The sequence below is a fragment of the Falco punctatus genome (assembly GCF_963210335.1).
Source record: "Falco punctatus genome assembly, chromosome: 1".
Lineage (NCBI taxonomy): Eukaryota > Metazoa > Chordata > Aves > Falconiformes > Falconidae > Falco > Falco punctatus.
This window is the reverse complement of record NC_137580.1, coordinates 83,907,103-83,930,798: the sequence shown is the minus strand read 5'-3', so window position 1 is coordinate 83,930,798 and position 23,696 is coordinate 83,907,103. Positions and strand designations below refer to the sequence as shown.

Here is a 23,696-nt window from a genome sequence, read left to right as displayed (position 1 = left end):
GGTTGAATGTTGCATACTGTAAAACTGACACGTGATTTCAGCAATACCTTGAAATTTAAAAAAGGAATCAATGCTAAAATCTCTAGCACAAATTAATACTGCCTATTTATCTGGTACCCTGTCATTCTGTATTGGGTAACAGCAGAATGAACAAAGGTCCCTCTTTGTGCACCTCTTTATCCCACGTAATTCCAGGGATGTAGCAGAAAACACCCTATTTTGGCTAAGTAATCTGATAAGACAGTGCCATTTACCATTTAACTACATGCTACTTATATCCCTGCTGTTTTATCCACCTTCCACATAAAGCAAATACGAGATTCTTCCTGAGACTGACAAAGGGACAAAATGCCATGCAAGGAACAAATTGCTTCTAATAATATTACTTATTATTTGGATTGCAGTGGTACAGTCTCCCATTCTGTAGCATTAGCACAGCTGACACCGTGCTAAGTGCTGCACAGACACAGGACTAGTAACTAGACTTTGCCACAGAGATGTTATGTCCTCTGCTGTAGACTGTATGCCGCATCTCATTTGTTCTGTTAACCCTCTTGAGCCTTAAGTCCATAATACAAAACTTGTGCTTTACCGCCTAAGAACAAATAGATGTAAGAGAAACAGAATCACTGAGACATTTTAGATGTATTGTAATACATTTTAATGAGCTATTGATGATTTTTGTTCCACAGTCCAAAAAGGTCAACAAGAAAGCAAAACAAACATCTGAAAAGTCTCCACACTGCACATCTGAGGGCAGAAGTAAAGAGAAAACCAGCTCAATAAATGTGAAGAAGAGCAAGGTGAGTGTTACATGCTCTAACATCTTCCAGTGGCTTTACTACCAACTGCTGAAACAGCTGTCACAGCATTGGCACAAGTCAAAGTGACTGCATGTCAGGTGAAATGACCCCCTGCACCCTTCCTAGCACCTGACACATGGAGATTTATGTTTTGCTTCCCTGGTATGTATGTTTTGGCTTTATGATCCAGCACAAATAATTTAACTCTGCAGTTGTACAAGTTACACGATGAATGTTAACCAATTACAAGACTACACTTTTTTTTTTTTAATTCTTCTAATTAGTTATTTACTGATTTCATTGTTAGATACTCAGTTTAAAACATTGGTTAATTTGAAGTAAACCCCCAATAAAAAAACCTACATGCTGACGTAAAATTCCTTTTGCCACGATTCCAGCATAGTAGTTTGTACATCACAGTGAGGCTTATGAAAGGGAGGATCAACACCTTTCCAAAACCCACTGTCTGAGATTGGCACAGAAAGAGGAAGCAGTGAGGATAACCTGAGGGTGCCCTTGTGATCCAGACAGAGCACCTTGTTTATCTACAGAGAAACTGCTTTTCCAATGGCATTGGGGCACGAGTGACAGGGAACTTTACCTGATGTTTACTTTGATTCATCTGTTCTATTCACTAATGGATTTGCTCTCCAGAGCTTTCAATGCTTCTCCCTTCAGTAGATACTAACGTGATAAAAATGGCTTTTAAAAAAATCAATAAACACTTAAGTGTTTGGCAAGTCTCAGACTTTTTACTGTATCACTCACTGAACAGTTTAAGGCTTAATAGAAGAAACGTGCCCGCTAGATATTCACGTGCAGATTTAGCAGATATAACACATCACAGTCTGATTCCGTTTTTCTAGCTCTTTTCATTCATGACAAAATTAACTGTTTCAGAGCATGGAAATTGCATTTGCTGGAGAATAACACGTGATTTACTCATTTGAGGTCAGTGTCTGGATCTGTTTGCAAGAACCTGCCAGTATTCCAGTTTGGGGCAGTAAAGCTTTCATCATTCAAAACCGGGAGTCTTTTTGGCTTTAAAAAAGAAGAGACAGTTCCAAGTGGACCCAGCCAAACAGTTGTGTCTGCTTTGTCGCCTATGGCCTGCCTCACCCCGACAGGCTGGCTGCCGCGCTGGGGACCTACTTTGATACAGGAGATGAAGAATGCTGACGCTTCAGACGATCAGACTGTAGTTGGACTACATTTTAATGCCCGTACCGGATGTCTGTCTGTCTGTCTGTCTGTCTCCCTCCGGGCGGCTGCCGCGGGGCTGCAGGCCTTCCCCTCTGAGGAGGCGCGCGCTGCCCCAGTGAGTGGCGGGAGCTGCCCCCGCCAGGAGGCGCGCGATGCCACTCTGGGGAGTGGGCGGGGCTGCTCCTCTGAGGAGAGGGCAGGGCCGCGCCGCGCTAGTTCCGTCGCGTTCCGTCTGGTTCCCGCTGCAGGGCAGAGCTGGGCGCCGCCGGGAGGCTGCGGGCACCTCGGGGAAAGCACGCTCAGCAAAGGGCGAAACCCGCACAGCGTGAGGAAAACACTGTGAGGAACGGCCCTGCGAGCACCCGGCGGGGGGGGGGGGGGCAGCGGGAGGGGCGCTGCAGAGCCCCCTGCAGCCAGTTAGCCGTTTTCCCCAAAGTCGAATCTGTTTTGCCTGTGAGGTGAACAGCGGATGGTTTCCCTGTCATACCTCAGGCCACTGGCTTTCTCATTTTGTGCCCCCCAACCAGCTGAGGAGAGGGTGCAGAAGAGTGGCCGGGTGGGCTTATGGCAGCCAGCCAAGGTAAACACATCGCACTGCAGTAGAAAGGATGAGTATAAATATTTGAACAATCCAACTTAGAATATGTAGCTTGAGAGTTACAGCAGTATTTCAGGTTGCTGTTAAAATACAAGTATCCGCTGTTATGGCTCGCTTGGGAACGTTACACATTTTTATGATATGTAACATATCCTTCAAGTTGTTTACTATTTGAGAAATTATCTTTTTTTTTTCTTTCTTTCTCTTTTCTAAATACGATGTCCCACTGCTTCTGTACATGTTAGTCTCCCATTTCGTGAAGTATAAGAACTGTTGGGAAATGCCTGAAAATCAGGGTATTTCTCATCAAATTTTAACCCTGCTGAATTCAGAGTTCGTGAATTTCTGTTCAGTATATTACAAATGTAAATAATATTAAAAATTAATATTCAAACTTTTCTTGAGTATTCACCAAGTTAGGGTATGTTTATATTAGTGATGTGTATCTGGCAAAGTTATGTTTACAAGGTTCACTTTAAGTGACCTGAAATCTGGACTTTGCACCTCTTTTTTTTTTCCACCTGTCCAATACCAAAAAAAAAAAGACAGGAAAGATAGGTGATACAATAATGTTAGTAGGTACAGCTGTCTTTAGTAATACTTACCTCAGACAAATATCATCTTAGAGGTTTCCAGTGGTTACTACCTCAAAATTAAGATAATCCTGGTGGTTTTTTTTTAAATTACTTGAATATCAGGGTTTGCCACTTTATATGTAAAATATGGCTTGTAATATTTACTGTACTTTAATGACTTTCATATCTCATGCTTCTAATCCTCTTTATCACCCAGTGTGAAATGATGCTGCAGCTCTGCCCTTGGAGGGTCTCTCTTGGTCCTCTTGAGGAGTGGGCAGGGCTGGGTTTTTGGGTGAGCTTCCATGAGCTTCAACACCAAGGAGTAGCCATGTTGTGGGCTGGCTGAGCAAGCAGTCAGAGAAAGGGAGCTCCTCACTGTGAAACTGTAGTTCAAGTCAGTTGAAAATTTCCTCTTGTTTTTTTCACCTGTAATCAAGTGTCTGGGCCTTCATCGAAATGTGGGTTTGAGAAATAAGACAATGAGTGTGTTTTTTTCTCTAGCCTGAACAGGTCTGGGGTAAAACCCGACAAAACTTTTTTAAGGAAAGTAAGAAAACATATGTTACAGGCTGGGGATTGCACACCACAGAATAATGAACTGAGAATTTGGCTGACCTCTCTAAAATTAGTTATGAAATACAAGAACAAAATTTAAGCAGAGTTATAACCAAAAGGATGTTTTAAATTAAATCCTACACAATCTTAAATTATAATGTCAGTTTTCAGCCACATTAATATTCTTAGCTGAATATGACACAAATTGGGGCAAATGATTATTTCTGTATTAGAGCTACACCAAGGCAGTCTTACATGTAGATGGTGCTGAAAAATTGCTAACTTGTTCTAGTGATGTACTGACTGTAAGTGACAATACCAGGCTGGAAGTAGTATTCTGGCAAGCATGTTGTAAGAAGTTATCTTTTTTGTCTCTTGACTTAGTTTGACCTTAATTGTAACGTGAAGGAGCTTTAAGTGAGTCTGCCTTTGTATATTAATTGTTGAGTGTGTAGAATTAACATAGGATGCTATGCTTTTTGAAAGGTTTTACCCAGTATTAATGGATTTTAAGAAAAGTGGCTAAATGTTAGAAAAACTGGGATCTGGGTAGCTGATGAGGGTACATGAACAGCTTAATTACCTGCACAGAATAATACTTTTTTGTATTTTCCATATTATTTTAAAAAAGACAGAAGAAATAGATTCAGTGAAGGGAAAATTCTGTTATAATCACGCTGGCTTCTAGGAATGCCTTTTGTTTTAGCAAAATTGCTGCATATCCAGCAGCAGAACTTCTGTGAATGTCTAGAGGACCATGAGGCTCTTACACTGAAGCACCTAGTATCTGTTTGTTTTAACAGTACATATGTACCCTCCTAATCAAAACTAAATTTATTACATGACGCAGAGTATTGTCTTACCAAATCAACGCGTTTTACTGGGCTAGGTTCTCATACTGTTGCTGAACAGCCTATTGGGACAAGTCAAGGAGTAAGGTAATTACTGGGTGTAAAGCAAGAAGACTGGGGACATAACAGGCTGTGAACTTGGAAGGGAACTTCAGTTTCCTCCACCACTCTCGTATAGTAAGTTCCAACATTAACAGCTGATTCCCAGTGAAGGGTTTACAGCGTGGTCAAGCATGCCTTTTGGAATACATCTCAGATGTAGCTGGACCACAGCTTCCAAGTGAGGTGTATGTTCAGCAGCAAGGATAACTTCTTAATTAGCTGTGTGATACAATGCTGAGTGAAAGGCCAGAGGTAAGTTGCCATCAAGTGGTAAATACATTGATACCTATATAGTCAGAGTGATCGTGACTGGCTGGCATCAACTGAATGAAGAAAAAAAAAAAGAAGAGAAACTGTGAGCTTTTAACTTCTTTGTGTTATCCCTATCTCTTTACTGGTGATTGATAAAGAGATATTGTCTCTTGCGCACTTACTGTCTGAATGAAAGATCTGAAGAAGAACATTTTCAGATAATGCACTTATGGTATGGCTTTTGAAAGAGTTTGAATTACACCCTTTCGCTTAGACAAAGCTTTAGCAAAAATGACATGAAAAATGTATTTTTTCTTTAACAGGATGTCAGCCCTTCAACTTCATTGACATTGTCATCCAATAACAGTGCTGTCATCACAAAAACAATTACCAGAACACTTCCTTTAAAGCAGAAAATGCACTTTGTCAATGTTAAGGCCCAGCATCTGCAAAATATCAACAAACAATCCAAAAGCATAAAAGATCTGGAGATCCAACTGCTGCAAGTGGAGTGCAAAGAACTAAAAAATCAGCTAGGATGCCTGAGGGTAGGTAAAAATCCATTTCTGTTCTTAGTATATTAACTGTGCTGATAAGCAGTTACACTGAAAATAGTTTATGCACAGAGGTGTTAAAACCAAGTAGAAAAAAAAATGTTTTTTCTGCTCAGTTTTCATCCAAACTGTTTATTGCTATTAAATACGTTGTAAATTATGTGTAGAAGAGAGTTTGGGTCTGAATTCACAGTACTTCTGGTTTAGCCTCAAGTTAAGACTTTTACTTGTACTCTGGATTAGAGTGGCATTTCTATACTTTGTAATTACTATACTAGCATCAAGCTCTTCTCAGCACTGTACTAATTTTGTGCCCTACCAGCAGCATATCTGAGTCCTTTGTCACATCAACATACCATGTGAGAGGAACTTCTTCCAGTTCCTAAAGGTTGGAATTGACCATGTTGTTTTTTCTACCTCAAATTAGCCTGGCTTGAGTAATAGCCAGAGGAGGTTTTCAAAGCATGAAGTATTACGATATTTGAAGTGTAGGATGTCATGCTGCTGATGCTATGAAGAGACATCTTGCTTTTTAGGTGGCAGAGTATTGTTAAATTAAGCACAAAAAGTCATATGCAGATACATTGCTGTAGTAGATATTCTTGTTTAGTTAGGAATTTTAACTGTGGCAACTCCTATGTTACTACCACCATATATTTGAGAAAATGGAAATTGAAAAATTCCTGTCATGCAGGAAGGGCTGATGGGGCAGAAGCGAGATGATGCAGAGAAGTTACTGAAACAGTCACAGAAAGAGCTGTTGTGGCTTCAGAGACAACTGTCCTTTATCTCCACAGGAGGCCCTGTGTGTGTTTTGGCAGGTAGCAAGGTAAACTCCTTTATTATTTCTTCAGTCTATTTCACTGTACAAAGTGGGATTAGGAAACAAAATGTTTATCATCATTTTGGCTTGTTTTATTGAAGCAATGCACTGCAAGATGTATTTTCCGTACTAAGGGTATTGGGAGGATCTTTTAGGATGTATTTTAAATAATTGTTTCATCTAATTCTGAAATACCAGGAAGAAGATTAAATTCATTATGGCCTGTGAAAGGTTACATAATTAAAATGGCATTTCATAGACCCCTATCATATATAGAAATCTGTTCTATGTCTTTTTCTGAAGAAAACTATCAGAAGGTGGGATCATTACATGTGGAGTGTTATTCTGAGGGGGTGGTTCTTGGCCTGGCATACACAACTGTAATTCCTTTTCTTCTCTCAGCAGCGCTGTTATATATGCATTCCTAGTTATCAGCAGTCCATCATCAGCATAGCCGCATTCTGCCCTGAACAGGCAAAAATTGCTGTCAAGCTAGATGCTTGATGCTGATACTTGGTCATATAAACTACCACATTAATAATAAACTTTTTATGTTAACAATGTCGTGACTGTTAACAGTTCCAGTAAAAGGTGAGTTCTCATCAGCTGTGGCAGAAGTTGAATATGTCAAGTTTTGATGACTTGAGTTTCTAAATGTTTACTTGACATAGAAGATATGTTTTAAAATCTTCATAGCAGTGAATCTCTGCCAATAATTAAAAGTATTTGTTGCTGTTTTCTTTTCAGAGTGACTTAATTTATTCATATAACTTTACATATTTTAAAACAAGATTTCCAGAAAGTTCATTATAATTTACATATTTTATACATAAATATGTACACACACACACATGTACGGATATCCATGTTTTGAATCTGCCTATGAAAAAGAATGAGAAGGGTTGGTTTGGTTCAGTGTACTGCATTAATAATGTCATTCTACAGTGATCTGACTTATTTTCAAGTATCAAGTTGGCTTAGCAAATTTTTGTTTGGTTTGTACAAATCCACATAAAGTAACAGATACGTTCGTGTAGTCTCTAGCCTAGGCAAGATAGATTTCCAAAATGTGTCAACTGGATTCTTCTGGTATCACTTTGTGTCATGTGCTACAGATCTGTATTTGTTGCTGAAGCACGGTATGGTAAGTGCTGATATAGTCATGGTCAGAAGGAACATTTGGATGTGAAGCTTGCATGTAGCTCAACTGAGAGGGAAAAAAAAAAATCTAACTTGCCAAAATTAGACTTTCTTAAAAAAAAGATGAAAACAATTTATGCCATAAACATGTTATAGAAGTAGGAGTGCACTTGCCTGACAATCAAAGCCATAATCTAATCTGGGAAAGAACATATGATCCTGAGTAGGAACAGCTTTTCTCTCTGAAAATACCAGAGTTTTGTTGTTCCCGCTACAGTGATGAGTAATCTCAGGGGAGGTCATTTGAGGCTCAGATTTGCACAAAAGAGTTGTCTTGGATACCTTATTTTTAGATTTTGGTCTTTCCATTCAGAAAACTGTAATCTTTCTAGAATGTGCCAAGACAGACCTTCAGGAAAGAAACCACACATTGTTTATAACCCTTTTCCTCAGTTTTTGGTTTTTTTCAGTGTTACAGAACCAAGGATCAGATTTTTATCTGTTTCATTTGTATAATGAGGGAAAGATTTTTCAGAAGCAATCAGTTACTTTGAAGACTACACTGTGATACTCTGCACTATACTTGAATTCTAGACCTCTGAAGATAAATGCTTTTCATGCAAGTGAGAGTGGTGATACTCTGTGGTGCTGGAAGCTTTAGAGGTAACGATCTTAATAAGGTGCTCAAATAGATAGATGCTTGGGAACTAGAATATCAGAAATATAGGCAATGCCATTTCAGAAGAATTGCTTAGCTGTTTAGTAAGCATCATGGTTCAAGGTGCAAATTTACCGTGGACTGGCAATCCAGATAAGACAAAACTTGAGAAAGAGATCACCTGGTGAGTCCCTCTTCCATGGCTTCTAATACCTTCCAGTGAAGCATCTGATGCTGACAGTTCCTAAAGATCAGGATACTGACCAGGCACTTCAACCTCATAAAGAACTATTAGGCTTTGGGGGAAATCTGGCTCCTTTTGTTAATGCCAGACTTTTCTGAAAATTCTCCTCCTCTTCCTCATTATTCCTGTTAGTAAAACTGTGAAGACTGATATTTGAAAAGGAACTGTAAATTAATGTAGGGAGACATTATTAAATTGAAAGATGTATTTCTGCAGGCACTTTTAACAGAATTCAGTAAAATATATAGTGCCCTGAGAGTGCAGTACTTCCTTCCCCTGTTAAATACTGAAAGGAAAATCTAGACGTTCCAGTCAACATAACTTTATATGTTTTCTTGATAATTTAACCTTCATCAGCCTTGAGAATTCAGTTACATTGTGGTGAATGCACTTGCAAAGTGGTCAGATTCTGTGATTCAGATCACCTTTGCTGGGAGGAAAAAACAGGGGGTGGGAAAAGATTAAAGCCAGATTTTTTTAAAAAAATATTTATTTAAAATCTTTCCATCTATCCCTTTGCAGTGTCTCCCTCTAGCTGCTGGGGAGGTGGTCGTTGCATACTTGGAAATTTTGTGTCAATATATTGTATACAGTTTTCTTGAGAAGAGGAAAGACAGAATGGTTAGGATGCTCCAGGTAATCTGTCTTAATACCCTTCTGTATTCGAGTTTCTAAGCCTTCCATTGGGCAGGCTTGAGAGTGAAAAAAAATTGCAGCTCACATTTACAGTTCATTGGTTCGTGCCAGTAGGCCACAGATGACCTACTGAGAAGATCCTGTGATAGCATTACTTGGAGGTAAAATAAAATCTCCCAACACCCACCTCCCTCCTTGACGCCCCCCCACCCCCACCCCACTCCCCTTCCCGAAACACATCCTTGCTGCGATCCCACTTGCTGCTTGTCAGCTCCTGTCCGTGCTCCCTGCTGCTGTGTCAGGGTTAATACTATGTGAAAGAGAAACTGGCAAATAGGGAAAGCCATCTTTGTGTGCGTATGTGTGTGTGAGCACTGCTGTTTCATAGGCTCTGGCAGCTGCTGCATGGCCGATGATGCTTGCTCTCTCTTTTTCACCCTGCCTCCCTGCAGACAACTAATGAATCATTTCTAGCCTGAATACTAGCAGTGCAAACACACCAATGCTGCTGCTGCCGACGCTGCTGCCTTTCTCTACAAGGTTGTAATTTGACACAGTAGACTGCAGTTCTCTCTCGGCAATGATCTTGCTGAACATCGGAAGCACTTGATTTGAAGGTATGCTGAGATTTCACCCTTTCTAAAAATAGCTATTTCTGTTAAATGCTTTATGGGCCAAATGAGGGTGGGAGGGCTGAAGATTTCTAAGTGTGTGTGTGTAAGAATCCTCTTTTTAGTTAGCAGTAATGCAGCAGTAACTCTTATTGGAGGCAGCCAAACTTTATTATTCTGCTGCAATTTGGTGATGCCCTTCACTGGATCTTTTCTTCTAGGTGCTGCTTGGAATAATAAAATGTGTTAGTATTGTGCATCAGCACTAGGTAAAGGGATTAAACTCTTGCTAGATTATTCCATCCTCGCTCCTATTGATGTTTAATCTGATGTCATTTTCCAGTCACTTTTAAGATGTCCAATAAAATAAATAGTATATAGACAGGTTCGATGGTGCCATGTTTCTTTTCTGTATTAGTGTTTGTGGGCAAAGTTAGTAATCGTGCTGGCTAGCAGCTCTCTGCCGCCCTCCTCCCCCCCCCCCCCCCCCCCCCCCCCCCCCCCCCAGCCTGGTGCAGATTCACAGTATCTGTTTGCTTTGCAGATGTATATTGTCATGTCATGGCAAAGTCATCAATGTGGCTAGTCTTCCATAGAGATATTTTTAATGAAATTACATTGGTATTTGTCTGGCATCTAATGCTGAATTAAACTAATTGCAAGTAAATCTGATCCTTTTTTGGTAGAAGGGAGAGATCTTCTGCAGCTGCATCTGTATACATATATGTTGGCACACTATACATAGCAGTATTTGTGGGAAGTATGTTATGTATGTGGAAAAGAATAATATTTTATTTCAGCATATGCATATAAATACCAGTTAATTAGTTAGCACATACCAGTATGCTGTGCTCAGTATTACAGGGGATACTGCAGGTTTTTTTATTAACCTCTTTTCAAGACTGGCTATTGCTTATATCATTGGGCAGAGAAGGTATGTCTTTCCAAGAGTAATGTGATGGTCGACATTACAGTTGTACATGGTCTTAGTACAGTTTTAACTGAGGAAAATCTACATGCATATGAAGGCTTTGGTTTTTCTTTTTAAGCTACTGCTCTCTGTTATTTTAGCAGTAAAACACTGGGCTTTTTTGTCCAGTACAGGTGGTGATGCAGAGTTTATATAAAAAATAACTCAGCAGAATAACTTATTAATGAATCTTGTCACTGCATCTAGTAAATACAGAGTCTGCTCCTTAAGTGATTTGATATATTTTGAAGAAATACTTAAAATCAAAGCTATTGATCTTAACATTAATTGCACCAAGTATGCTGAGGGGAAGAATACTATGATTGCCATCATCAAAATACAAATAAGGACTATTGCTTAGCAAGGTAGAAGAGCTGCCTTCAGAAAACAGCATGAAATATTAAACCACAGACCAAGCGGTAGAGCAAATTAAACTATCTTCATAAATTCAATACAATAAAAAATAACAGTATACATGAACTGATAGGAAACTTAATGTAGTCACTTTACATTCCAGCTTTTTTGGTGTTAATTTTTTTATTAGAGGAGGGCTTTCAAGTCTACCCTACTGACAAATGAGGAAGGCAATTCAGACCAAATCTTACAGATGTCGCCAGGATTCAACACTGTAGATACAATGTATCTACAGTGATATCCTTTGAGATACATATGCATTACTTCGAGGACCTTAAAGGACAGTGCTGGGTGTTTTTTAGGTGACTTGATTATTTTTGTAAAGAGATCTGGTGGTCCTGAACAGTGGCTTTGTTGCATATTGCTTCCATTTTTATAGGAAAAAGACCTACCCTAAATGAAACTAGTGAAGTGGCCATGCTGCCTGCAGACGAGAGAGCAACCGTGATTTTTACAGCTATATACCTGAATGGGTTCCAGCCTGCTAACATACAACATGACTGTATACTGGAGGCAGTGAACAGAGGTGCAGTGTTATTGCATACAACTTTATATATTTGAGTGTACCTGGAGCACCTTTCAGAGACATGTAGTATGTTGAATTTTCTAGAATTGTAACCACATTGCAGCTTTAAAATGACACATGGTTTTTAGGGATAGGAAAAGTGAAATGGAACAAAATATGGGACAGTGCAGTGCCACAGATTTCTGCATGAAAATGATCTGAATAGCTGATGCATGCTGCTTTAGTTAACTGACAATTACAAGCTCAGAAATCTTAAGCATCTTTGTATGTGCCCAACCTCATACTGACAGCAAGCTAGGTATGCACTTTTGCATATATACAAAATATGTATCTTTTTGACTGTCAGCTCATTCTATTTAGATATGTGTTAATGTATATACTTATTGTAGTTTAGATAGCTGTGTGATACTGAATATGAAATGAATGTATAAGCACAACAGTGTTCATTCTGGTAATAGCTTATTACAAAAGTCTGAGGCTTTCTGGATTGCCAGGAGTAGGAGAAATAAGACGCCTATGATCACTGGATAATTAGTAACCTCTGATATGAAGGAGTTTCCTTTATGCGTGTCAAATGCCCCACCACATATCAAAATCAGATACCCAGAATCACACTGACTTTATTCTGAAATAAGAAACCAGTCAGTCATGCATCACTGTCCTGTCCTTTCAGTACTTACATTGAATGAAGTATGGTTTGAGAGTCAAGGCTGGTTTTCATTTAATTGAAATTGTTATAGGCCCTTGTCATTACTACAAAAAAATGTCAGACTAGCTGAAATATGTTAGTCACAACATTTTTTCCTGGGATTTATTTTTTATTTAGTCTTTCACAAAAGCTTCATGCTAAAGTGGATTTTTTTGTAAATCCTTTGTTTCCTTCTTTCATATCATTAGCTTGTCATGTCCAGTGAGCTCTCTCACAGAGTGGCAAGCTATACAGATAACATTCCCCTCTATCATTTTGAAAATCTTTCCATGCATAGTACTAAGCAACTGAAATCTACTTAAGATTTTCTGGAAAACACCTGAAAATGTCTTTCTTGTGACTGTTGATGTTCTAAGCTGACTGTCCACCACAGACTGGAATTGTCATGAAGCACTGCTGACAGTAACATTTGCTTATTGCCATTAGAATTGAAAAATATATACCGATATCATGATTAAAAATAGAATTGGAATGTAGCCACAGTGCTGGAAAAATGCAGCTTCTTCAAAGAAGTATGTCATGAAACCAGTTTCTGTTCACCAGTGAAAAACAGGGCTTTTTTCAGGCTTATTTGCACAGAGTGGGCTCTTGGGAAATGGTAGTAGTAACAGTACCCTGTGAGAACAGTTAATGACCTTCTGGAGCAGCTGGTTGACACTGAATTTTGAATGTGGTCACTGAGGGTTTCTTTGCTAACTGTAACCATCTTGTTAAATAACATGTTAGAGTCATGTTCATTCTGTAAAGTATGATTGTAAAGCCACCTGTCATTGGTAATTTCGTGAGGGAAATTAGTGGCTCACAGGTTTGTGCTCAACACTTCGACTTGTGCTTGTTTTGTGGCACTTACAAGGAAATCAGAGTGTGACTTCCAGCTCTGCCACAGATTCACTGAATGGCGAATGGCCTTGGGCAAAGCACTTAGTATGTCTTGGGCTCTGTTCTCTTTTCTGTAAATGGGAATGATAATTAATCCTTTCCACTACATCCTACATCTTTTATCTGCTTAGAAAATGACATCTTCAGACCAATGACTGTTTTCTCCATCAAGGTGCTAAATCCCAATGGAGGCTTCTATATGCAACTTAAAAATTACTTGACAGTCTGCACTGCATGTTACTGATTTATCAAGAAATATTTCCAAGCGTCAGAAGAATATGAACTGATTGTGAGCTTTGTGGAATAACATTTGATTTGCTAACCTTTCCATTATGGTCATGGGTATGTTCAGTTTGGAGTGAAGAGCCTGATTTCCCTGAGTGGCAGTGGTATGGTAGAAACATTTATAGTGCAAAAGTCCAGACAGAGGAAGTGAAACCGTAGGTCTGATTTTTAATTTGTTTTAATTGTCACAGAGTTTTATTTTTTTTGTTACAAACAGTGTAACACTTGGTTTCTAAGGCAGTTAAGTATGACTATGCCAAATGTTTGATGTTGATTAACAAGCAGCAGCAGTGCATGATAGTACCATGTAGAATCAAGGGGAAGGCATTGCAAATATAATAGAATGGCACAGTCTCTTTTCTTTGTTCTCACCTAATGACAATTAGAATTTTTCTTCCTTTTTTTTGTTAAAGATCATCCTTTAGCAAACTGTTCAGTGTGATACCTTCCTTAAGACCTGATCTGAGCACAGTGGGCTGACAGGCCCTCAGCGTATGCACCCCTTTCCTTCCATGCTCCACCCCCCCGGGACTAGACTGACTTATTTATTTTTTATTATTATTTGCTGGAGAGCATAAATAATTTTTATAGTCAGCTTCCATTAAGTTTTTACACTGGATACGTGACGGGGAAATGACAGTAATACTCCCTTGTGCCGATTTTGGAAGGAGAATAAGCCCTTTTTGTGCCAGGTTAACTAGTTCAGGTTGGCTTAGAAAAACCCTAAATCAAGACTAAATTCCTCCAGAATCAGGAATTTATGCTGGGGCTCCACCATTTCAGCTCCTGCTGAATATTTCTGTACCTCCTTCTTACATAGTTGAAAATTGTTACTTGTTACTCCTGTATAGAATATCACAGTGCCTTCTCACTGACATGGAAAGTGCATCTTTAGTAAGTACATTGTCCAACTCAAACATTTTCTCTGATAGAAATCAGCAGGGACTTTTAAAGATCTGTGCCAGTTTACACCAGGAGGGATAGCTTAGCATAGTATCTCAGGGAGTGTGCTAATGGGCTAAACTTTTACTGAAGATGAATAGAGTTAATGGTGCTTAGAATTCAGATAGATGAAGCTCACAGTTGTCACTTGTAACAAGGAATATTGTTTGAATCTGTCCTGTTAACTGCATTTTCCCTCTTCTGTGACAGTCACAGTTTCAGCTATTTGTTAAATCCTCCTTCCCATTCTCCCTACTTCCCTGCCTCCAATTCTGCATATCGTTTAGAATATAAGAATATTCTCTGTCAATTCCAGGAGTGTATTTCTTCCTTTCTCTCTTGTTTACCACTTGCTAATTAAATTTTGTAGGTGACAGTTTGAAATCTTAGTGGGATGTGTCATGTGACTGCTAATGCTCTGCAGATCTCTATTACATAACCTTTAAGTAGTTTGGGAAAATGTGCTTGTGTCATACTGGGCCTGACATAAGGCTCTGTCTGAAGCTAACGGTCTGATCAGGTTTTTTATGTACAATGACTGTAGAAATCTTGTGGATGGTTTGTTCTGGCACAAGCTTTGTGCCCTGAGTTGTCAGGCCAATTGTCTTATTTCCCTGAAATGCTTTGCAGTCTGCACTGTCTGCCTTTCCTGCAGGGTAGAAGAGGGGAGGGGTTGGATTTAAACACTCTGGCATGCCAGGTAATGATCAAATGAATATTAAATGCAGTATGCCAGGATCCTTTCTGTTTTCCTGAGTTTGTTCATTTTAGTTCTGAAGTGAACAGAGTACAGAACAAACATAGAAAACTTCTCAGTCTGTCCCCCCACCTCTTCAACTCCTATGGATCTTAATCGGGCTCTGGTGCATTATGCAAAATGAAACCATAAATCAATACTGAGGTTTAAAAAAATGCTTTGAAGGGATGATCAATTTTTAATGCATGCAATTAATTAGGGTGCTGTTTTGCAAAAGGAGCACTTTTATAAATGACAGCAATGTATCCACTCATAGAATAATAGCTCCTCTTGCTTTTTCTGAAACTAGCACCATCTTTTGGTTCTACTTTGTATACAGTTATACATGTTTGCTGCCTAAAATGTACTTATACACTATCCAATGCAGCTGAAACACTCCACTGTTGATGGACTATCTCTGGTCCTGAAGAAAGTAAGTCTCATTTTTATTTCCTGGCCAGGATATGGGCCTTGGAGGCTGGGTCTTTTTTGTGGCTGACATTTTGAGATGCTGTGTGTTCTCAAGTAACTCACAGGAGATCTTTCTGCCACTGAGCCTTCCTAGCAGATAAAGCGGCAATGAGCTGCTGTAGCCTTGCAACAAAAGTTGCAATTAGAAACTAGGAGCAACTGGATGAAATTTTGAGTGTGCGGTTTGTTCTTTTTTTTAATGAAGTCAGATTTTCAAGTTTATGATTTCTTACTGAAATCTGTGATTGTGTGAGTGTACATTTTGTTCTAGTGTAGCTCGTAGTTTGCAATAGCAATTTTCAGTCAGAGCTCTTTACAAAGTGCTTAAGGATGATAGTTGATATCATCCTGTCCATTTTGCAGATGAGAAATTTTCAATGTGCTTCAGGTTTATTTGCCCCAGATCATTCAGCAGGGTCAATGCAAATCTATGGAAATTGTTTGCAGAGTCCTGTCCGACCTGTCATCCATTGTATTGCTTCTCTTAATTAAATGTTATGTAAGAAGGAAGGAGGGGGAAGTATTGATCTAAAACCAGGCTTTCTTTTGTTTCACTTCAAATTAACTGACTGCTTTTGTGCTACTCATCGTAAAGAGTTTGTGAATGTATTAATTTTTTAAAAAATCACTGCTATCATAAATCATGGTGGCTATAGTTAGTTTGTCTATTCCTCTGATGGCTGCCTGCTTACCTACTGCTTATACTGAAGCGACAAATGTTTCATTGCTGGAAGGGCTCTCTATTGCTCAACAGTCTTAAAGCATCTCTACAAATGTATGTACCGTACACTCCCCATGATTTTGGTAGCTTTGGCTTATTTGAAGATTAAGTAGGTACAATTAACACTGCTGTGTTATGGTTATTGGCTGCCTGATGAATTACGATGAGAACAAAGAAGCAACTCTAAAGCATTTATGTGTTTGTGTGGTAGGGCAGATGGGTACAGTTAATGCTTTTGTATTTTAAAAGAAACCTTCATTAAGGCAGTTGTTTCTGTTAATAAAATGCATAGATGAGTTCTTCGAGATCTGGACCTCTTCCGTTAATGTGCTTTAGTCATAAGAGAAGAGAACTGTCAGTCTGGCAAGTTCTGTCCTGAATTGTTTCAGGATGCATGAAGTGGCTGACTCAAGCAAATGAAGGTACAAAACATGAAGATTTACAATAGAAGATGATTACTTTCTTGCACTGTCAGCAATAATCCATTGTCTGTCTATCTGAACCATCTGTGTTCCACGGTACCTTGAGTGTTAGGGAGCAGTAGCTGTGAAGGTCTTTTCTTGAGGATGCCTACCAGGGCATGGATTTTATAAACTTAAGAGTAACATGTTTATAAACACTGTTGATAAGGGAGAGAGGATCTGGAAGGCATCCTTCACAGCTCTCATGGCTCAAATGGACTTAAGCTTATTTCCCACAGTGGTGGTAGGTCACACTTTTTTTTCTCATAGTTCCAAAAGGTGAAGTATCTCACGTAGCCAGAGTAAAGCAACCCTGTTCAGTGACTTCTTTGTAGATATTGATCCCAGCTGTTAGGTGCAAATGAGAGTTTTGTAGCTTTGATATTGATAGGTACTACTTATCATAAACCATAAACCTTTTTTATGCTTAGCTTGCAACCTTTCTAGCTTTCCTTTTGAAAAAATTCTATTCAATTTTAGTAAATACTGTTAAAAGGAAATGAAGTCTAGAGAGCTCCAAGCTGCTGATATTTCTATCATCCAATGATTTAAGTTTTGTAAATAAATATTTTTTTCTTGATATATGGATTATGGAAATTGTCTCCAAGTAAGACAGAACAATTTTAAAAAGCTGTCTATGATGAGAAGAGATGAAAGAATCAAATGGTGAATGAGGTCATTGTACTGCTGACACCAGTGGTGTAACACTTGTGTCTGTGGAGCTCAGGTGGTTTTATTGATTCTTTGTGAAAAGCTGCCTCGAGCAGAGAGCAGTAAACATTGCTGTAAACATAATATTTGTATATTGTAAATAAATAAATACCCACGCTTCATTAAACACAACTGCCAACGTTGATGCAACAAGTGTGTCGCACTAAAAGTGGTACTGAACAACTGGAGCATATCCTATTCCTGATCTGCAAGAAGAGCTGCTAGCCAGGTCTTGAGTATCAGCCTCATTGAGCGAGGCACTGAATGCTTCTCAGAGGCCTGTCAGTCCAAGTATACAAATGGACACAACAAAGTGGTAGAGCATTTGAGGGAGCACAAAGGAGAAGCCTCCTTCTCCTTCCTTTTCCCCCAATTTTTAGCTACTTGCTGATGTGTCATCTTTCCCCTCCCCATATTCTGGCTTGTATAACAAAAATTTAGTCTGTTAGGTAAAAAGTTACTGGCACATTTAGACAAAAAATGTTGTTGATTTTTAATGTAATTCTATTTCACAGCATTAAGAGATTGTACTGCTATTGAAAATGATATTTGCTCAGCTCTGATTTCCTGTAACTAAGTAACAGGAAATTTTCCCCAATATGTCTGAGTTATATACTGTAATGTGTGGATGGAACTGGGCTGTAGTTGGATTGGAGGGGATGTTAAGCCCTTTGTGCTTTGGTGTTTTGTTTCTATTTATTATATCTTATTCCAGACCCTGCACACTAGAGATTATACTACAGGAATTTACCATGTTTTTTTTCTTGTACCTGATTCTTAAACATCTGATAGCCAATTTTGCCTGGACTGCATGGTCTGGAATCTGATCTAGTGTGTCCGTTTCTATCCCTTTCCCTTACAATCCCAAAGAATGGCCGTTAGAAAAGAATCTTGATGTACATTAGTGTTTGAATAGTGTTTGTGGATTTTTTTTTTTTTTTTAAAGGGAGAAACTATTTATCTGCAATAAGGGAAAACCAAAATCAGAGATTAATTTTTCAATTTACTTTTTTTCAGGAACTGGAGGTAGTGGATTTGTGGTTCTAGAGAGGTTATAATGCCATGGTTAGTTTTTAGTCCCCTCGCCTGTAAGAAATGACTGTTTGAAATATATAATGTCGTGCAACCCCTTAGAGAAATTATTAATAATACATACATTTTATTCTGCAAAGGAGAGAGGTCTTTTGTACATGTAGAAAGGTACCTGGAGCAAAGTGTTCACTTGCACTGGTGTTCTTTTAGGGTTTGGACCAGCCTAGTTTGCCTGCTTTGTAGCTCTGTGTACTAGTGCTTTGTAGAAGTTCCATCAGATGCTGTAGGATTTCCCAGGTAACTGAATGAAGAAGGAAGAAGTGGAGAGGCTTAAAAAAAAGCACAGTGAGAAGGCAGAATGGAAAATAGAGTGAGGTAAATAAGAAATCTTGATGATAAACCTACAGAATTAAAAGGTAACATCCACTTATTTTCCATGTGTATGAAGGGGTTCTCCTGGTGCCTGTCCAGACTTGCATGTTATAATCATTTTATGTATGTTATAGCTTGGTCGATTTAATACAGAGTTCAAAATTGCTCTTTATTAAATACTGATGAGTGACAGTATCCTCCCCAGTTCCCCTTGTCATTGGTCCTGCCTTTTTCCTCAATAATATACTACAATTTAACTTCCTGTAAGCTTATAATTTGTGGACTGCTACCCCTTCAAAACTAAAATTCACATGTAAGCAAAATGGGACTGTCTTTGACATCCAATTTGCCTTGAGAATAAAAATGATCTTTGTTCATGGTATGTAATAATTTCCAGGAGGACAGAATTTTCATAGCAGTCATGGCTCTTAGAAAAATACAGATTTGATGCATGTAGCACTGTGTATTTCTTTTTTTTAATTATCTGGAACATTCATTAATTGCTGGCATTAATTGCGAAGCATAAATGCATGAATGTGAGCTGCAGTGCTTTTAAAGGTCCGTTTTGTTCCTATTATCAGTATTTCTTAATTTATTGGAATAACTTCAGGCCTGAAAAGGTTTTCTTTCACAATGGGTTGGTACAGTGTAACTTTTAGAGATAAGTGGTAAATCTTTTCTCACGTGCATGAATCCCACTGTTGTAATCCAGTACAAGTGTGCACGAGAAGAAATAACATTTGGAATTTTATAGTGCCATCAAATCTATTTTATGGAATAAGGCCTGTGAAGTCCCACAGGAACATTTAACTATCACTATCCATCATTATTGGATTGATAATAGACTACTATTACATAAATAATGCATACATCAAGTAAATCCTTCAGGGGAATTATCACAACATCCTTCTCTGTGTTGCATGTCTCTTAAAATTACCATACACATTTAAAAGGGAAGGAGAGAAATACAAGAAAAAAGCCATATTATTTCCATCATGAATAACTTAAACAATTTACATATACTGTGAAATACTGAACATATGTGTTAAAGGTCTACAATTTTGTGTCAGTGTAGGGTTTAAGTTCAAGAAAGATGAACTGGAACAAGCAAAAAGAAAGGGCCTTATGAATGAACCAGGAGTTTGGACAGCTTATGTTATGAAAGAACACTTAAAAGAGCTTATTCTTTCTAGTCTAACAGTGACAAAATAACTAGGTAATAGTCTGATTTCACAACTAATTCTGCCTCTTACAGTGTTGAAAGTTAAGCATGTACTTAGTGCTCAGTGCTCCAATTCAAACACCAAAAGATTGTCAAGATGATAGAAGTTTTCAAAAATGTTATAAAGCTGTTCATTTTCAGTGTAATTTGTTGGTAGCATCTGTCTGTCTAAGGCAGCTTCTGTTTTACCTTATCTAAGTGCTTCATGGACCTGTTTGCTGTCTGAATTCCGTTAATTCTCGATGAACCCTTTCTTCAAAGTGCTATATGAATGCTGTTTGTGTAGGAAACCCCCTTTTACTTTTGCAATCTTTACATGGTGCCTGTGGTATTTTTGTCAGTGTAGATTACTGACTATTTTAAAATGCAAAGTTCCTAACTAAAAGATATGTCTGTGCTGGAAGCCCCAGGTTTCTCCTAATCTCTCACTGCCAAATACATTGCATTAGTATTTGTATTGTTCAAGAGTACCTGCTTAGGGCTTATGCCAAATGTAAGCCAGTCATGAAATGGGGGAGAGGAGGTGGTGCTTAGTATCCAGGGAAATTTAACACCTTAATAGCAAACCCAGAGGGGAACATCTGTTATTACATTGAAGAGATGGGGAAGTGATTTAAAGGACATAACAGTTGATAGAACTCACCAACAGCCATGTAAGGGTAATTTAAAATGTGATGTGTCTTCAAACCAACCAAATGCAAGGCATCAACAGTCTCTGCAGAAGAGACTGTGAATAACTGGTAAGCGCATCACTCCACATACCTTAAGCTTTCACAGTTTCTTTGGAAGGCTAGCAACAATTGTAGTAGAGCTTGTGCTTAGACCTGTAGGGTTTACCTGCATCTTAAATTCAGGCCAGTTCTTGGGGGCCCACATAAGCAGAACTCCGGATGAGTTGATGCGTGAAGTTTTTTGCCTGTGCTTTATCATCATTGTGGTGGGTTGTATCTGGCATGGGGCAGCCCTGGCCTCTCTTCACAGAGGCCTCTGCAGCCCTGCTCCCAGAACTGGCCATGGACACCCAGTGCACACATTTCAAAAGAGAAAACTCCTGCATGCGTATGTAGTTGCCAGCTTCTCATAGTAACATGTCTTGATTTTCACTTCCTTGAAAAAACTTCAGGATATTCCAGGGATGCTTTCAGTAAAGTGATCAGCTGGAGACGTTGTTAGGTGGATGTTATCGGTGGTAGTGTTTTTGGTCCTTTGCTTCAAGTAAGCAAGAGTTTAAGGGACCTTCTTTCAGTCAGTTAATACAGTGAATACTCCTTTCTAAAAGGCATCTGGGCCTGATTCTGGAACAAAGATTTGTAAGAAACTTTCAGTACAAAATACTGTTTAAACTGAGTAGCATATAATGCCAACTTCTTCGATTCAACTGTGAAGAGCAAATTGAAGTTACATCTCTAAATATAGCAGAAAAACTTCATTAAAGTTAAAATAATGAAAAATAAGACTTGTTGCAAAATAAACATATATGCCATAGTCATGTGAAGGGAGGAGGGAGAGCAGGCACAGAATTAAAGACAGAGTGACAGCCTCTCATGTATCTGCTTCAAGTAGGACGAGTTATTAATAGATACTCAGTTTTTCTCTATAAAGATACCAAGAGAAGGTCATGGCAGTAAATATTTATGGTAAACTTTCTGTGTTAAAAGTTGGTCTTTTTGCCATTGTTTTATATTCTTTTAGATTTATGTTTGTTACTTGGACTGGTCATGATGGATTACTGCTGCCCTTTCCATCTCTTCAGTTTTCAGAAGTTTTAAAGAGCTGGAGCCCAACCTGAAGATCAGGTTGCAAATGATTAAGCCTACAGAAAACAGGCTTATTTTTGTCATAAGGTTGTTTATGTACCTGACCTGCATGTTTGTCTGCAGCCAATTTTGTTTGATACTGGTAGTGTTTAAATGATTCCACATCAGTGAGGTGCAAGAAGGTTTGGAGGTACAGAGTCCCTAGCTTGTATTGGCTTCTGGCCCTGTATATGCAAGTGTGTTTATTGCCTTTTACAAGCACCGGTCAGTGGTTAAGAAGTATTAAATGTGTTATTCCGTAGATACGTTATTGTGTGCTTTATGGATTCATATGATGCGCTTTGTCTTTTATCTTGGGATTTTGAAGTACTTACAGACATTAATTAACAAAGCCTTACTGACATCTGTTTGGTAGGAATGATTATTATCCACATTTTGTTTAGAAGGACACATGAATTCCCCAAGTTTCTGCAATGACTTAGTGACAGAGCTGAGAATGAAACCTAGATGTTCTACCCACACTGTATCCCTGCTCCTCTAAGTAAACTTGGTAAATGTGTAGATTTCTGTAAAATATATATGAAACGTTTTCAGTTTTGAACCATTTCTGATGTAGACATTAAAATCCGTCACCACCACCAACAGAAAAATACTACAGCACTGATATACTGCTGTATATAACTGGTAGTCATGGAGGGTAAAGTAATGAAACAACATTTGTGAAAAAGGCACAGCTACTTTTATGGACTGCTTAACAGGTGCTTGTAGTTCCCTACAGCAAGATAGTAACTGCCTCTCACTCACTCTGCAAATACTCCTTTTATCTCCTTTCTGGATACACTGGAGATAGAAGACAAAATTTAGGGCTGGCAGGGAGTTGTTCCTGTTGCAGAAAAGTAAGCTGCAGCTTTTACAGTTGCTGAAAGAGGTATTCATTGTTGTTGGTTCAGAGAGATTAGTGAAGCAGTGTGGCTTGTAATACATTGCTTAAAACTCTCCCTTTCTGCTGCTAGCAAACATTTTGCCTATTATCCAAACATGAAGATCTTTTTTGTTAGTTACATAACAGGATTCAATTGTTCCCCAGCCCTATTCAATAATGTACAAGCTTGTAAGATAAATTGGGGTTGTGTGCAACTCAGATCACTTAGGGCTTTTTATTTTGGAGTTTTCCTGAAGATTTCTGATGAGCTAAATTTGTGTTTGATTATAAATCATTGTTGCTGATTTACTGTCTTAGGTTGAATAGTACAGGTGTATGCTTTTGGCCTTAAAGTCTTCAAACTGTGATTTGCAGGGATACTGTGACTGGCATCTGAATTATTCAGATTTGTGATAGGTGATGGATAGGAATGTTATACCTGCTGCTACAACCTTAAAAATAAAGAAAAAAAAAGTTTCTTCAGATGACAGGGAATCTTCCTGTTCCTCAAAATGTTGCTGAGAATCAATAGATTGCCAAAGGTTTCTAAGGAATGGTTCTTCCTGAGAAAATCAGGCCAGGATTTGCCTTTTTTATTTAGAGTTTAGAAGAAAAAAGTGTATTTAAAGACTTCTCTTCCTACAGGAACAGTGGCTGGAGTTTAGCATGCTGTCTGCACTGGAAGTTTATTAATGTAATCACTCACATTGCAGACAGTTAAAACGTTGAAGGAATCAGGCTGGCAATGAGCCTAATCACCGTGCAAAAACAAGCCATACCACAGCAATATTAACCTTTACTGTCTGGAGCATTCTTAGTTTCCCTTTAGTTGCTTACCTAAGCTTGCCAGCAGAACATGCAAGGTAAAGAAACTTGCAGATGTGGTGTGGGGTTTTTTGTTCATTTATTTTTTTTCATGTATTCCAGTTTTTGCACTAATGGCTTTCTTGCAGAACTA

At 38.6% G+C, this 23,696-nt stretch overlaps 1 protein-coding gene across 1 annotated transcript in view; it reads left to right on the top strand.

The window, feature by feature from the left end:
* The first annotated feature begins 897 nt into the window (after positions 1–897).
* RIMBP2 (RIMS binding protein 2) overlaps positions 898–23,696 on the top strand; it is a 158,265-nt gene continuing 135,466 nt past the window's right edge. The window contains exons 1-3 of the mRNA XM_080404433.1: positions 898–2,586; positions 5,266–5,490; positions 6,191–6,325. Coding sequence (XP_080260559.1) covers positions 2,476–2,586; positions 5,266–5,490; positions 6,191–6,325 — 471 coding nt within the window. The 5' untranslated portion in view covers positions 898–2,475. The remainder of the gene's footprint in view (positions 2,587–5,265; positions 5,491–6,190; positions 6,326–23,696) is intronic.